At 36.0% G+C, this 17,790-nt stretch overlaps 1 protein-coding gene across 2 annotated transcripts in view; it reads right to left on the bottom strand.

Moving 5' to 3' along the window:
* Positions 1 to 17,790, bottom strand: part of WDHD1 (WD repeat and HMG-box DNA binding protein 1) — a 59,529-nt gene that overhangs the window by 20,663 nt on the left and 21,076 nt on the right. For both annotated transcript variants that reach the window (XM_079914757.1, XM_079914758.1), the window contains exons 11-16: positions 16,885 to 17,095; positions 14,070 to 14,257; positions 12,029 to 12,213; positions 8,981 to 9,222; positions 6,721 to 6,858; positions 4,938 to 5,094 (exon numbers count right to left, since the gene is read on the bottom strand). In XM_079914757.1, coding sequence (XP_079770883.1) covers positions 4,938 to 5,094; positions 6,721 to 6,858; positions 8,981 to 9,222; positions 12,029 to 12,213; positions 14,070 to 14,257; positions 16,885 to 17,095 — 1,121 coding nt within the window. The remainder of the gene's footprint in view (positions 1 to 4,937; positions 5,095 to 6,720; positions 6,859 to 8,980; positions 9,223 to 12,028; positions 12,214 to 14,069; positions 14,258 to 16,884; positions 17,096 to 17,790) is intronic.

Raw genomic sequence — 17,790 nt, 5'->3', positions numbered from 1 at the left:
TTCCAAGTCTAAAAACTGTAATTTAGAGTCCATTATTTTTTTTATCCCATGTTGAAAATTTTTTTAATTAATTAATTTATTTTTGGCTGCGTTGGGTCTTCGTTACTGCATGCGGGCTTTCTCTAGTTGTGGTGAGCAGGGGCTACTCTTTGTTGTGGTGCACGGCCTTCCCATTGCGGTGGCTTCTCCTGCTGCAGAGCACGGGCTCTAGGCGTGCAGGCTTCAGTAGTTGTGGCTCACGGGCTTCAGAGCGGAGGCTCAGTAGCTGTGGCACATGGGCTTAGTTGCTCCGTGGCATGTGGGATCTTCCCAGGCCATGGCTTGAACCCATGTCCCCTGCACTGGCAGGCGGATTCTTAACCACTGAGCCACCAGGGAAGCCCTCCCATGTTGAATTTAAGTTAAATGTTACCAGCTGTAATTATCATGTCTTTTAACGAGAGTTAAAACTTCACAGATCTTAACTATAAAGCAAGTAAGAAAAAAAAGCCAGCTGTACAAATTATTAGGGGGTGTAAAAATTGAACTTGATAAAATAGTTTTAATATTAAATGAAAAACCAAAATTATTCATTGCAAATGAATAACTTCATGTACTTCCTTAAGATAATAATATTAACAAACAAAATGAATCATCTTACTTGAATAAACATTAGATGGAACAGTAAAAATCCTTCTAGGTTAAAAACTAAACCTCTGATTAAGATAAAATATGAATTCTTTCATTCAAGTTACTAAAAACTTGATTCCTGGAAACAGACATGTAAAAATATCCCTGAGAACAACCTACACTCTGAGAACTGTTAGAAACAGTTAACTAGGGACTTCCTCGGTGGTGCAGTGGTTAAGAATCTGCCTGCCAATACAGGGGACACGGGTTTGAGCCCTGGTCCTGGAAGATCCCACATGCTGCAGAGCAACTAAGCCCGTGCACCACAACTGCTGAGCCTGTGCTCTAGAGCCCGCGAGCCACAACTACTGAAGCCCGAGTGCCTAGAGCCTGTGTTCTGCAACAAGAGAAGCCACCACAATGAGAAGCCTGTGAAGTGCAATGAAGAGTAGCCCCCGCTTGCCTCAACTAGAGAAAAGCCCGTGTGCAGCAACAGAGACCCAACGCAGCCAAAACTTAATTAGAATTTTTTAAAAGTTTAATAAATTCCTTCTGATACTAAATATGTCAATAATGGACTATCTGGAGACTTTGAAAACACACGACATACAGAAATAATAACGAGCAATTCCTCTATGATTTTCTACTAAGCTCAATTTCATATTCTTTAAGAAGACTATGTCTTCTCAAACATCCACACTGCCAACCAATGCCTTCAAAAATACCCTCTATCTTGCTTCAAAATCTGCCACCAAAACAGAAGGCATCAGACAAGAATTCCTGTCACCTTTCATCCACTAAATCTATCTGCATTTGCACCTATCTTCTTCCCTCTCATTACACCTGATAAAATATCTTTTAAAAAATCATATAGGGCTTCCCTGGTGGCGCAATGGTTGAGAGTCCACCTGCCGATGCAGGGGACACAGGTTCGTGCCCTGGTCCGGCAAGATCCCACATGCCGCGGAGCGGCTGGGCCTGTGAGCCACGGCCGCTGAGCCTGCGCGTCCGGAGCCTGTGCTCTGCAACGGGAAAAGCCACAACAGTGAGAGGCCCGCGTACTGCAAAAAAAAAAAAATCATGTATATATACCACATCTTCTTTATCCATTCAGCAGTTGATGGACACTTAGGTTGCTTCCGTAACTTGACAACTGTAAATAACGCTGCTACGAACACGGGGATGCATGAATCTTGTCCACTTAGTGTTTTTGGTTTTCTTCAGATATATACCCAGCAGTGGAATTTCTGCGTCATTTCTGGGTTTATTTTTAGCTTTTTAAGAAACTTCCATACTGTTCTCCACAGTGGCTGTACCAATTTACATTCCCAACAACAGTATATGTGGGTTCCCTTTTCTCCACACCCTTGCCAACATTTATTATATGTGTTCTTTTCCATGGATTATACTTCAAATAGCAAGTACTAGTTTTTCAGAAGGATAAATCCTAAAGACAGATTCACTGGATCAAAGGGCATATGCATTTCTAATTCTGATAGTTCTTGACAAATTGCCTTCCACAGGGATTGTGACCAACTTACACTCCCATCAGCAATACATAAACATGGTTATTTCCCCACAGCCTCACCAGCTAAGAGTGTTATCAAATTTTCAGATTTTTCTAATTTAATAGGTAAAAAGAGAAATCTCTTTTTAGTTCTCATTTGTGTTTAATCTTACTGCAAGTGACATCAATCATCTTTTCATATATTTGAAAGCCATTTTAATTTCACTTTCTGATTATTGCTTCTTGAAATAGTCTCCACTTACAGTTTCTATGACATGACCCTCTTCAGGAGATTTTTCTCTTAATTGCTTAGTTAATCTTCCTTTTTCTCATTCAAAAGCTTCTACTCCAATAACTGACCTCTAAATGCTGGAATTTCTTTGGGGTTGGACTGATACCTTTTGTCTCTTTCTTCTCATTTATTACTATAACTTTATATACCTTCTATAATCTGATGATTCCCAAATGTATATAACCAGCCAAAATTTCTGAGTTTGAATCATATATTCCAATACCTTCCTTTTTTTTCTTTTTAAACTTAAGCATTTTCTCTTTCTTTTCTTTTTTTAAATTAATTAATTTATTTTTGGTCATTTTGGGTCTTCGTTGCTGCGAGCGGGCTTTTCTCTGGTTGCGGTGAGCGGGGGCTACTCTTTGTTGTGGTGCGCAGGCTTCTCATTGCGGAGGCTTCTCTTGTTGCGGAGCACGGGCTCTAGGTGCGTGGGCTTCAGTAGTTGTGGCATGCAGGCTCAATAGTTGTAGCTGGCAGGCTCTAGAGAGCAGGCTCAGTAGTTGTGGCGCACGGCCTTAGTTGCTCTGTGGCACGTGGGATCTTCCCAGACTAGGGCCCAAACCCATGTCTCCTGCATTGGCAGGCGGATTCTTAACCACTGCTTCACCAGGGAAGCCCCCAATACCTTCTTGATATCTTCCTTTGGATATTGTGCAGGCTTAACACACCCAAGAGAGTATTCATTTTTATCTTCCTTATTTCTATAAATGGTACAACTCTTTATCTAGTAGCTTTAACTAGAAATGTAGGTGTCATTGATTCTTCTCTCATTCCCAACCCCCAAACTACCAGCAAATCCTGTTTCTATCTTGAATCTGCTTCTCTTCATTTCCACTTCCCCACACTAGTTCCAGCCTACTCCGAATGATAGAGTAAGTCCTAATCCTTGTGACAACTAAAAACAATACCCCACATTTCTAAACATCCCCAGAAGAGTGGAAAAACCCCTGGTTGAAAAATTGGTCTCTCTGCTTCCAGTCCTACCCTTGCCAATCCATTTACCACATACATTTTTCTTTTTATAGTGTAAATCAGATTATATCATTCCCCTGGATAAAACACTTGAATGACTTCTTGTTATACTTCGAAGAAAATCCAAACTTCTCTATCATGGCCTATAATGCAGCCTATGTCTAACTTACTGATACCAACTTGGATTTATATTCCCTGCTACCTCTTGCTTCTTTGTACTCCAGCCATGTTTACATCCTTTTAATTCCTCAAACACACCAAGTTCTTTCTGAACTCACAGCCTTTGTACATGCTGTTTACTCTTCATGGATTGCTTTCCAATCCATTCTTCCATAACAGACCCCCTTGGCCACCAGGTTTCATTCTAAATACTACCTCCATTAAGAGTCTTCTATGACTGGGACTTCCCTGGTGGCGCAGTGGTTAAGAATCCACCTGCCAATTCAGGGAACACGGGTTCGAGCCCTGGTCCAGGAAGATCTCACATGCTGCGGAGCAACTAAGCCCGTGCACTATAACTACTAAGCCTGCGCTCTAGAGCCCGCAAGCCACAACTACTGAGCCATGTGCCACAGCTACTGAGCCCGCAAGCCTAGAGCCTGTGCACCACAACGAAGTGTAGCCCCCACTTACTACAACTAGAGAAAGCTCGTACGCAGCAACGAAGACCCAATGCAGCCAAAAATAAATAAATAAATACATAAATTTATTAAAAAAAAAAAGAGTCTTCTATGACCATACTATCTAGAAAATGCTCTTCTGTTATTCTTTATCATGGGTCTGCTCAGATTAATGAGTAGTATTTATTCTAATAGTAATTAATATTTCGTTGTTTCTGTTATCTGTCTCCCCAGTCAGACTATAAGCTCCATGAAAGCAGAGACTTCTTTGTTCACCAAGTATCTGTCCAATGTCACTGACAGTCTTTTAGACCAAGAAGATATCTGGTGTCAAAAAAGAGGTAAATACTCAACACAATACTGAATAGAGACTATATGTACTGAGAATTCTACACTTGCAGTCAACTACTAAATTTCTACTAGCCCACTCCCCTATAACAATAATTAAGCTAAAAATCTCAAAAAGCAACTAAATTATATATTCAATTCTAAATCAAAGTTTAAAATAAAAGGCTATAATAAAAGATGAAATGTGATGTTTACCCCAAACTCCCCTCCCTATCTGGCTGAAATAATGCTAGTCACACTAATAAAATTGTTTTCTTTTCTTTTTTTTTAGGCCATGCAGCTCGGCTTGCAGGATCTTAGTTCTCCGACCAGGGATTAAAACCATGCCCCCTGCAGTGGAAGCGCAGAGTCCTAACCACTGGACCTCCAGAGAATTCCCTTAGTTTCTATTTTGCTCAATAGGTTCCAAGTCAAGCAACTGGTTGAAAACTTCAAAGTGAATGTAAACAAATTCCTAATTTAGTGAATATGGAAAGCAAGTAAATGAGCTAAGGTTAAAGATTTTAAAAATACCTTTAAAGATAAGCATAATAAAGAATTTCAAAGTACTTTTTAAAAAGAGTCAACTAAGCATTTTCTAATAGCCCACCTCAGTTGCTGGGGATTTTCATGGATACCAACCACCCAGTAGTGATCAGATTTTCCTTTGCAGTGTTCTCTTGTGTTACATACAGGAGTCCATGTATGACCAAGTCCTCTGTTAAGCATTCGAACAATGCCTTCTGAATCCACGTAAAATGGGGTACCTATATACCAACAGAAAAACAAATCACTTGGAAACATAGCTACATATTTGTTAAATAACCTTTTTCAAATACACACACCAATCAATCAACTTTCAATTCAAAAGCAAAACAAAAAACAAACCAAAAAACCCAAACAAAAAAAATCCTCCCAAAACCCAAAAGGCAAATAATCCACGATTATTTCCCATAAAATTTCACTAACCACATAGAGTAAGACCTAACTGAATCAAAGGAAAAAAAAATTGCATGTGATGTGACTAAAATTTATCCAAAAAAAAGAGGAAAAAAAACCCTGATCAATTCAGAGAAAACTATGCCACCTGCTGGAATACAGCAGTTTTTCAAAGCCAATTTCAGTAAAGAAGTTAAAATTGAGTCTGAAGTTTCCTTGGTCAAGACAGACTTGGAAAAATGAGGAGAACCTAATGCAAGGTGATGATGTAGAGAAATCTGTCTTTAGTACTCTTCTTCCTCCCCCCTCTCTCGGCCTTGTCACTGTTCTGTTCCCCAACAGTTCCCCACTGTTCTGCTCCTAGACTTACCTAGGAAACAAGTAAGCATCCCTGTTTCCCACCTACTCTGCTCCCATTTCAGGAAGTACATGGCAAATTCCCTAATTATCCTTTTTTTATCTGCGACTTCACACCCCTCTTACTCTGCAAACAGCAGTTTCCTCAGGGTCTAGATCTGATTGGTAACTGGGAGAAAAAAATAAAGCGATATGAATGGAAGTTATTAATGGTCACATTATTAAAGCATAAGTGACTAATTAATATCCCAATAGAAAACACATCCAGAAATGGTTGGGTTTTTTTAAAGACAAACTGGAGTTTCCAATGATGTAATTAAAGGGCATGAATCTCCAATAATAGAAATATTTAAGCCAGAAGACAGGGTTAACAAGTGCCTTAAAATAAGGTACTCCTCAGTGTCCTTCAAATCATCTGTCATAACCCACTGTTAAGTGAGTCTACAACAGCACACTGTTCAACAGAAATATCATGTGGGCCACAAATGTCATTTTTAATTTCCTCCTGCCACATGACAAAAGGGGAAAAAAAAGTGAAGTTAATAATATATTTTATTAAATCCAATATATCCAAAATATTATCATTTTAACATGTAATCAATATAAAAGAATTATTGAAAATTTTTACATTTTTTAAATTTCATACTAAGCCTTCAAAACTTGGAGAGTATTTTATAGTTATAGCACATCTCAACTCAAATTAGCCACTTTTCAAGTGCTCTATATATAGCCACATGTGGTTAGTGGTTACTATAGTGGAAATCAGTAGAAAATTCCTGATTTTCACGTAGAATCTGCTAAAAAAGCCAAAACTTGAACACTGGATTTGTATCTCCTTTTTGCTAGCTAATAAACTTTCAGAAAAATTTATTTCCCTCTTTGTAAGTTTTCTAATCAGAATTCTGATGAAGAGATCTTGTACATAAAACAGTGGCTACCTCGCCTGGAAATTCCAGTTTCCAGCTCTGCCAATATATTAAAATAAATAAATTTAAACATAAAATAGACAATTTATCTTTAAGCAAATTAATTAGGAATAAATAATGAAGCAATTTTCTTCTTGAGAAATGACTTTAATATAAATGAATTTATCTTGCCTTCAGCTGAAAAGCCAAGCCATACAAGGTAGGATTTCCTTGTAAGAGGAAGAGGATCACCATGTAAAATTTGTTTTTTCTTTTTGCCCAGCTCCAGCAGTTGAACTCCAAGGCACTGATCCCCATCAAATCCTGTACCTAGTGAGAAAATGTAAATATAAATCAGGTATCAAAGGTTTTTTAGCTATGATGTAGTTTAAATTATTTTCTCTGAATTGAATTTTATTTTGTGATAAATTCCTAAATTAGCAGTACTTTTTATAGATAATCCACTTACCTGAGGCACCATTCAGGGATTAGAAGCAGAATAGTATGTTACGTGGACTATTTATATAAAGTGTTTATAAGTGGTAATTCATTCACTCAAGAAGTATTTAAAGAGAGCTTACTTTGTACCAGGTACTGAGGCTACAATGGTAAACAAGACAAAGTCAGCGTTCTCATGAAACTCATATTCAGGTAGGAGAGGAAAAACTAATATAAAAAGAAAGAAAATACTAAGTGTCATGATCAAAGATGAAAATACTAATGTGATACAGAGTTTCAGGCTGAGTGGCTACTTTAGATTGGACAGACAAAAGTGGCCTTTTGAGAAAGTGAAATTTAAACCGAGATATGATTTGCAAGTTGGAGTCAGCCATCCAAACGATAGGGGGAGGGGCACTACAGTAGACAGGGAAAAGCTAATGAAAAGGGCCTAAGTTGGGAACGAGCTTGGTGAGTTTGAAGAACACAAAGAAGCCAGTAGGGCCAGAACCAGTAACAAGAAAAAAAGTGGTAAGAGATGAGGTTGAAGAGGCAGGCAAAGGTCAGATCATGTAGGACCTTGCCACCTGGGATAACAAGTTTGATTTTTATTCTAAAGCAATAGGAAGACATCAGAGGATTCTGAGCAGAAGAGGGAAGTGATTGGATTTGTTTTTAAGAAATCACCTAGGTTGCTATATGGAGAATGGATTGTGGCAGGCAAGAATTGAAGCTGAAAAGCTAGTTAGGAGGTTATTCCAACAGTCCAAGAGATGATGTCTGGGTTGCACTGGGGTTTTAGGGGAGATAAAAAGGGACAGATGTGCAATGCGTTGTGTGAACTGACATGATAATGACTTTGCTGACAAAGTCAGAAATGTGGGGATGTGAGGGAAAGAAAGGATAACTCTTAACATTTCTGGCTTGAGTAGCTAGATTGATAGTATGCCGTTTACTGAAATGGAAAAACTAAGAAGCAAGTTTGGAGGGAAAAAGAAAGCCCAGAGGCTTTATTGTGACCAAGTTAAGTATGAGATAAATATCAAAACTCTACATAGAGATTTCAAGTCGGCAATTGGATATGTAAGTCTGGAGACACAAGGAGGGGGTAGGGCTGGTGATATTAATTTAGAAGTCATGAACATATAGATGTATTAAAGCCACGGGTGTTAATGAGATATCCCAAAGTAGTTTCTCAAACTGCATTTTTTGACCTGTGAGTCATGAAATCAATCCAGAGTTACAACCAGAATTTAAAGAAAAATGAAATCAAAGAGTAAATATTGTCCATGAGACTTTCATTCTAGTTATATCTGCAGGTATGTATAGAATAGCAACATAGAATATATTTCTCACTAGGGCTAAGCAGTCGAAAGACTAATAGCTCCTGACCTAGTGAAAGGAAGAGAAGGGGGCTGTGACTGCGCCCTGGAGTACTCCAGCTAAGCGGGGGGCATAGGAATAGGAGCCAGCAAAGGAGCTGAAAGAGTTATCAGCTCCTAAGGAAAAAAAAATGGGCGAGTGACATCACAGAAGCCAAGAGAAGAAAGTATTTCTGGTGGAATTATTTAAATAAATAAGCATAAAAAGATCGTCGCTAACCTTAATAAAACCAGCCTTAGCACAGCGATGGGGACTGAGGACAGAATATGAAGTGAGGAAAAGGAGGCAACAACTTTTTAAGTCACATTCAAAGTTGCTTTGGTCCTTCACACGAGGAGTTTATTTTTTGAGGCATTTAAACTGATGATTCTTATAAGATATAGACATGGAAGCAATTAACCAAACTCTACCTTAGAATTCTTTCTATAGTACAGTTTTTCTATAAATAAAATGTTTTCATTTTCATTGCTATTAGTGAATACAACAAAATTCTGTACAAAGATTATACTGATTCAAATACTAAAATAAATGCAAAAGGAGATACAATCCAAAACAGAGAGAAAAAAAGCTTAAGTAATTTCCATTTTACTTCAGGTCATGGTAAAACTATAAAATAGTAGAAAAAATCTACCTCTGTGATAAACAATGACAAGCTGTTCTCCATGTCCTGCCACTGACACAACAGGCCCAGGGAGACTGAAGACCTCTTTCTGAACACCTCCAATGGTAAACAAGCGAAGGAGCAAGGCGCTAGTGGCAGCAGCAGCCCATCCCTGACCAAGACATATGGCTTCAATATTTTCATTCTGAGGCATGTCTACTATCCACTCTTTGCTTGAATCCCATGAACTAAAGTGCAGGCAATGAAGCTTGCTAAAAATTAAAACAAGACAGAAACAAACTTTCACATTTGATATTTTATATATATATATAACTAATCATTACACCCAGTAACAATCAAATAGTTTATTTTTCTATTACACACAAATAATACAAAAATGGCTTTAAGAAAGTAATTATGAAATATCCTTAAAATGAACTACGTTAAAACCATTAATAGTCATGTTACTGAAGAATATTTAAAGATACAGGAAAATGCTCACAATATAATGTTAAATGAAAAAAAGCAGGATAAAATCAGCAGAGTGTGATCCTAGGCTGCAAATACACACAAAAATCACAACCAAATTTTTAAAAAGGAAGGAAGCATCAGAATGTTAGGCAAGAGTCCTCTCTTTGCAGAAAAGAAAATTCAATATGGGAGAACAAAGAGAAAAAGAAAAAAAAATCATAATCCCACCAGCAAGATTACCAACCACTGCTAACAATCTGATTTGTGTTTCCAGTCTTTTTTCTTTGCATATTTACATACACGCAAGTTATTATGAAACTTAAGCTTCAAAATGTAGATACCATAGTATTTAGAATCAGAGGCAGTACTGACTTCCTAAACAGTAATTTAAAATTCAAATTTAAAATAAAGAGAGATGAGGGACTTCCTTGGTGGTCCAGTGGGTAAGACTCCGCGCTCCCAAAGCAGGGGGCTTGGGTTCTACCCCTGGTTAGGTAACTAGATCCGGCATGCATGCCACAACTAAGAAGTCCGTGTGCTGCAACTAAAAGATCCCGCATGCTGCAACGAAGACCCATGCAGCCAAAATAAATAAATAAATAAAAATAAAATAAAGGGGGATGGGAATTCCCTAGCGGTCCAGTGGTTAAGATTCCGCGTTTTCACTACTGAGGATGCGGGTCAATCCCTGGTCAGGGAACTAAGATCCCCCAAGCCACGCAGCTCAGCCGGAAAAAAAAGGGGTGGGGGGGTGGACCTAGACATTATCATGTTAATTGAAGTAAATCAGAAAGAGAAAGACAAATATCATATGATATCACTTATATGTGGAATCTAAAATACAACACAAATGAACATATCCAAGAAAAAGAAACAGACTCACAGACATAGAGAACGGACTTGTGGTTGCCAAGCGGGAGGGTGGGTGGGGGAGGGAAGGATTGGGAGTTTGGGATTAACAGATGCAAACTAGAATATACAGGATGGATAAACAACAAGGTCCTACTGTATAGCAGAGGAACCTATATTCAATATCCAGTGATAAACCATAATGGAAAAGAATATGAAAAAGAATATATATAACTGAATTATTTAGCTGTACAGCAGTAATTAACATAATATTGTAAATCAACTACACTTCAATAAAATATTTAAAAAATAAAATAAAATAAATAAAAGGATAACATTGTATATGACTCTGAAATAATATATCTAGGAAAACAAAGAGAAGAACAATGATCAATCAGGAAACCATAACAATCTTAACAATCTGAAATCAAAATTGCACATGGAGCCAAGGGGGAAGAGGGATGTGAGGGGATGGATTGGGAGTCTGGGGTTAGTAGATGCAAACTATTATACACAGAATTGGATAAACACTGAGGTCCAACTGTATAGCGCAGGAAACTATATTCAATATCCTGTGATAAACCATAATGGAAAAGAATATAAAGAAGAATGTATACATATGTATAGCTAAATCACTTTGCTATACAGCAGAAACTAACATAACATTGTAAAACAACTATACTTCAATTTAAAAAAATTGCCATGGAAATAAATGTTCTAATTATGTAAGATATTCTGAGTTAGAGACACTGAGTCAACAGCAATTATTTTAGTAAACTGATTTAATTCAATAATAAAGTATGGAGTTGATTTTACAATGTGTAAATTAGGAAACCAATTAAAATATTAAAATGACCCAATTTGATGTTTCTCAGGCTTTAATGCATACTCTATCACCTGAGGATCTTGTTAAAATGCAGATTCTGACTCAGAAGGTCTGGGTTTGGGTCTGTGATGCTGTGTTTTCAACATGCTCCCACGTGACCCACGCCCCTAGTTTGTGGACCATAATTTGAGCAGCGAGGAACTAATATATCCAGTCAGAAGGATTTTAATTTCAAATCACCTGGGAGTTAGTAAAATCTATGATCAAGTGTATGAGCACTATGATCAGCTGAAAAAATTAACAGGGCAAACTGGCTGAAATAACAAAGCTGAATAAAATATTTTTTCTTCTTTAAAAAAAAAATACAGATTCTGCATCCACTGCTTTTCCATCATAATTTTCTTGTCTCTATATCTACCTACCTACCTAGCAACCAACCAATATATCTAAGTTAAAGGTTTTCAAGTTAAAAAGTCAAAATGACAAATAGTACTAATAACATTTTTAGTGTGTTTTTCCTTTTTTTTTTTAAAGAGAAGTTTCAAATCTAATCTATAGTGACAAAACCCACATCAGTAGTTGTCCAAGGCTGGGATTAGATTAACTGTTAATTGTTAACAGTAGTTATATCTGAGAGTAGAATTCTGGGGGGAATTTTCATTTTCTAAAAATTCTGTACTACTTAAGCTTGCTTGTTTACAATTAATCCGTTTATTACTCTTATGTAAGAAGGGGACAAATAAGCAAAAACAGACATATGTTCTGAGGTATTATGGGTGTGCTGCTATTTGTACTAAACTCTTCCTTCTGAAATTCCATACTATAAAAGACATAATTTTGTTTTTTGTCTTACAAACTTTTTGTACTGAATTTCAACATTTTAGTACAACAGTTCAACAGTAACAAATTCTTCCTAATAATCTTGAATTTACCTTGCTAGTTCATCAGTGCTTTCACATGCCAACAAAACAGCTTCATGGGAAAGATCCGCTACTGTATAATTCAAAGTGTTTGCTAAGTGTGTTGCATGGTGTATGGAGGTATCATGGAACTCCACATCTATGGCATTGTCTTGCTCATCATTATAGCAGCGAATAATTCCAATAGAGTTCCACACCTACAAACATGTAAGGTTAAATACAAGTCTGAGAAAGAGTAAAGTTCTTAGAATCAACAGACTAAAATAGTACAAATTAACAAATAATGTAGTCTGTATCAGGGATTAAGTTATGGGAGCAACCACAGCTTACTTACCTCTAAATAGTTTCAGGTAACAGTAGTAACATCGGAGCAACAATTACTAATTATTCTCTTCCTCATGAGAAGAAGGTACATATATACTTATTTACTAGCAAATGGAATATTTTACCTAATATTTTAAAAAATTATATTACTGTCATAAAAAAATACTTTACAATTCACCTTTGGACAACTGAACCATTAAATTCATCAAACAAAACATTTCAAAAATGTATTTACTTACAAATATGACTGCATATTTCTTTTGGTCCAACTAACTGGTTTATAGTTATGGCACAAATATATACATTTTAAGGCAGCATAGGACTTCCCTCGTGGCTCAGTGGTTAAGAATCCGCCTGCCAATGCAGGGGACACGGGTTCAATCCCTGGTCTGGGAAGATCCCACGTGCCATGGAGCAACTAAGCCCGTGTGCCACAACTACTGAGCCTGCATTCTAGAGCCCGCAAGCCACAACTACTGAGCCCACGTGCCACAACTACTGAAGCCCATGAGCCCTAAAGCCTCTGCACTGCAACTACTGAAGCCCACATGCTCTAGGGCTCATGTGCTGCAACTACTGAGCCCGCATGCCTAGAGCCTGTGCTCTGCAACAAGAGAAGCCACCGCAGTGAGAAGCCCGTGCATTGCAACAAAAGAGTAGCCCCCGCTCGCTGCATCTAGAGAAAGCCTCCTCGCAGCAGCGAAGATCCAACACAGCCAAAACTAAATAAAATAATTAAACACACACACACACACACACACACACACACACACACACAAAACAGGAATTAAAAAAAAAAAGGCAGCATAAATTGATACCATTTGGAAAACTTGTCTTCCACTCATGTACACTACAGGCTCACACTATGCAGGGTAGGTCCTAGTGTTTCCTTTCCCCTACCACAAATACAACTATAAAGTATTTGATAACATTAGAAAAATTAAGATCTATTACTTGATGATGATTACTGATGGCAATAAAAAGGTTGTTTTTTTTTAATAAAACATCACCTTTAATATTTATCTACAAATTTATGCCAGGATCATACAATTTAAGAAGGACAACTGTCAAAGTCCTCAGTGGAAAACCTCAAATAATCAACAAATAAAAATATTAAACTTTTTTAGCTCTCAAACTTAAAACAAAAAGTTAATATAGTCATTCATCCATAAATATATATTGAATGCCTATTGTGCCATACCTTGTTCTAAGTGCTATCAGTAAACAAAACAGAAAAATCTCTGTGCTTCTGGAGAATATATTCCATTGGCATGGGGAAAAGGGGCAGATAGCTTTTTTCTTCATAGCACTTATCACCTTCTAATAGTATACCATACCAGTGGTTGCTTTCTAAAAAACACCTTCTAACTAGTGTGCTGGAATCAGTACAATCTCCTATATAAAAACTAATATGAGAAGTAAAGTTTGGAAGTATAGCCAAGAGGTACTACAAGATATACAGTCACATTTATTATGTTCATTATATGTCATTTTGCAAAGCAGAATTTTATTTAACACAACATTCAATAATAAGGTTGAAATAAGATTAAAACTGTGAGTTAACCATAAAATAAATCAAGCACAAAATTATAATCAATCAAAGTGTTCCAGGTCAGTTAACCAAGGTTTTTAACAAATATTTTTACCACACAAAATTAACTACAGTGAGATAAAATGCTTAAAAGTGAGATAAAACTATTTTAAAGTTACATGTAGATGAAAGGCTTACCATGAATCTGTGAGTGAGATGCAAGGGTGTAGAACCTGACTGGAATGGCTTTTGCCGGGGCGTTGGCATAGGACCATCATAAAATGGCCTTTGGGATGTTACAACTGGTAGATTGTGAATGCTGCCTGCCTGATCCTCCTCCTCCTCTTCTTTGAGAAAACCAGAACCAGTTTTTATCATTGTAACGTCTAGAAAACAAAGGATTATAATTAGAGAATCATAAATACCTATTACCTTGAAAAAGAAAAGCATTACGAAATCTAATAACCTTGTCCATTCATATTTAGTAATACTAACATTTTAATACTATTTGCCTCTTTCACTGTGTTAACATTTGCAGTGATCATTCAAAAGCAATGGAGGGTATAACTGCTGGTACCTTAGCATGAATCAAAGCAGTGGCACCAATCTGTATTAGTAGTCAGTATATTGTTAACCAATTGTAGTAAAAATAGTAAAAATATTAATTTTATTAAATCTTGATCTTTGCATAGATTTTTAAAAAATGTTCTCTGTGTTAAAATGGGAAGTGTGCATAAAGAATTGTGATGGGGGATTTCCCTGGTGGTCCAGTGGTTAAGACTCTGTGCTTCCAATGCAGGGGTTGTAGGTTTGATCCCTGGTCAGGGAACTAGATCCCACATGCTGTGCAGCACGGTCAAAAAATTTTTTAAAAAAACATGCTGTGTAGTGTGGCCAAAAAATTAAAAAAAAAAAAAAAAAAGAACTGTGATGGTTGTCTCAAAAAAAAAAGCAATTCTGCAGTTGAGTTGTAAGCTGAACTAGCTAATTTTTTCATGTAACACCATTTTTATTGGAAATACCAGATAAACTATGGTTTATCAAGTATGTGGCAAACATTTTCTTAAAAATGAAGTGAGCTGGTCATTTAAGAAAAATAACTGACAGAATTTGTGGTCAATGATAAAACTGGAGCTTTCAAGTGAAAATCAGAATAGTGAAAAACCTGTATCTGCCACCATGAGCTTGACTGCTTTGTAATATTTAAAAACTTCTGATGAGATTGGCAATGATACTAACAAATATTATTCTGGATAACGTGTCAATATTAGGAAGGTCTGCAAAGCTCAGGAAACAGTATTTTCCAAATTAACAATGCATATGTGAAAAAATCAAACATGGTAAAAGATCCATTCAAGTTAGACCAATGGATTTTAATGTAATAATAGAGTTGAAAAGTTCACCGAAAAGTTTTCAGATTCCACATTGCAAGTAATCTTTAAGAAATTATCATTTGTTGCGTTTTGGTGCAACATCGAAGAAGAATATCCGCAATTCTTTCAATAGGCTATTAAAATACTTCTCCTTTTTCAAACTACATATTGTGTGAGGCTAAATTTTTTTCACATACTTCAAACAAAAACAAATATATGGCAGTAGACTGAATCCTGAAGCACATGAAAGAATCCAGCTGTCTTCTATGCTAAGATCTGCAAAATGGTAAAATAATATCATTTTTCTAGAGTTGTTTTATTTTCATAAAAAATGTTATTTTCATATAATGAGTTTATTAATGTTACTTTAAAATGAATATTTTTCAAATTTCTCAGTTTTAATTTCTAACATAGTAAATAACAATAAATAGAACTCCACAAACAATTTTCTTTGGGGGCCTCAAAAAATTTTAGGAATGTAATGAGCTCCTGAAACCAAACATTTGAGGAGTGCTATCCTATAAACCCTATATGCTTTAAATGCAGCACAACTTACCACTGTACACTGGCATTTCACTTGGTAATGTTCAAATGTGTTAATTTTAGCATATAAGTTATAACAGTCACTTTATTTAAAGGTTTTTCATTACAATCCCAGTATCTTTAACAGATACCAAACTATTCAGGTTACTTATTGCTTTTTGTTTAAAAATTTTTAATATTTATTTATTTATTTAATTGGCTGCACCGGGTCTTAGTTGCCACGTGTGGGATCTTTAGTTGCAGCACACAGGATCTTTTAGTTGCGGCCAGCTTACCTATTTCTTGAGTTAGCTTGGTAGTTTGTGTCTTTCAAAGAATTTATCTATTTTATCTAAGTTGTTGAATTTATGGACACAAAGTTGTTCATAATATTCACCTATTAAACTTTTGTTATTAATAGCAGTGCTATCTTACAGAAATATAATGTGAGTTACATACGTAACTTAAAATTTTCTAGTAGCCATAAATAGTAAAAAGAAACAGGTGTAATTAATTGTAATAATATACTGCATTTAAAATATAATTTCAACATGTACTCAATGTAAAAAATGACCAAGCTATTTTACATTCTCTTTTTTGTACTGTCTTCAAAATCTGGTTGCATTTTATACTTAAAACACACCTCAATTTGAACTAGCCACATTTTAAGTGCTCAAAAGCCATAAGTGGCTAGTGGCTATCATATTGGATAGTGAAGGTCTATGGGATACACGGTGATGATACCCCTTTCATTTCTTATATTAGTCATTTGTGTCTTTCTTGATCAATCAGGATAGAGATTTATCAGTTTTATTGATCTTTTCAAAGAATAAGCTTTCGGTTTTACTGACTTTTCTATAGCTTTTGGTTGTCAATTTCATTGAATTCTGTTCTTTATCATTTCCTTCCTTTTGCTCGCTTGGGGTTTAATTTCCTCTTCTTCTAGTTTGCTAAAGCAGAAGCTTGGATCATTGTTTTGAAACCTTTTTCAACATACGTATTTAATGCTATAGCTACATTCTACCAATCCAGTACTGACTCTAAATAATAGTTTTAATAAAAAATTGAAAATACTGATCAGTGAGATGGATCATCACATTCACAAAGTCAATTCATACCAACTGAGTTTTCATCATCTTCTAGGATATGACTTCGCTGTCTAGGACGACCTGAAGCCAGCATGAGGTCATCATCATCTTCCTCATCATTTATAATCCGTTTTGAAAAAGAGCGGGTTTCGACTGCATTGTCATTTAGAAAATCACCAGCACTACTTGCATCTTCTCCATCAAAAAGATCATTATAATCCTTTTCTACTCTGCTAGATACCTTGAACAAATTAATACAAATTAGAAAGTATTAGTGAACTACTTAGATAAACACAATTACTCAAAAGGCAATCTTTTAATATGCGCCTATAAACTCTACCAAGTAAGCAAGTGCCTTGGTAAAAATAATTAACAAATATGTTTATGAGGATTGTATTATATTCATATAAGACCTAGTCCTTACTTTAAATGCCTATAGTCTACGGATAAGGTGGAAGTATAAAACAGACATGTAAAGAAATACATGTGTATACCCAAATATAAAGCAAAATTTTATTCCTCACAATCATTCTCCAGAAAAGAAGTCACCTATGAGTACTTACAAAGTCTCTCATTATAAGATATTCTCTCATTTACTTTTATTTTGAACAAGATACTGCTTAGGTAAGATGTTTACTTTAAATGATCTCAGTTAAAGCTTGTCTTTGGGGTACTTTTTGATGCTTATAGAAGTAAACAAATAGAACCAAAAGAAAAACAAAAGTGGCAAATAAATCCAACATTAATCATTGATTCCTAGGAACATGAACATATCATTGCAAGTACTGAATGTCACTGTAAACAATTTTTGAGATCACTTTAAAAAGTGAATAGTAAGCAGATACATTGTAAGGATCACAATTATTCCTACAGAATGAATAAAAACTGTACAATGTTAAGTCAATGGAAACTTATAGTTGGGTATAAAAGTCTAAT

Source organism: Stenella coeruleoalba (assembly GCF_951394435.1).
Source record: "Stenella coeruleoalba genome assembly, chromosome: 2".
Classification (NCBI taxonomy): domain Eukaryota; kingdom Metazoa; phylum Chordata; class Mammalia; order Artiodactyla; family Delphinidae; genus Stenella; species Stenella coeruleoalba.
This window is presented reverse-complemented; position numbering and strand designations above follow the sequence as displayed.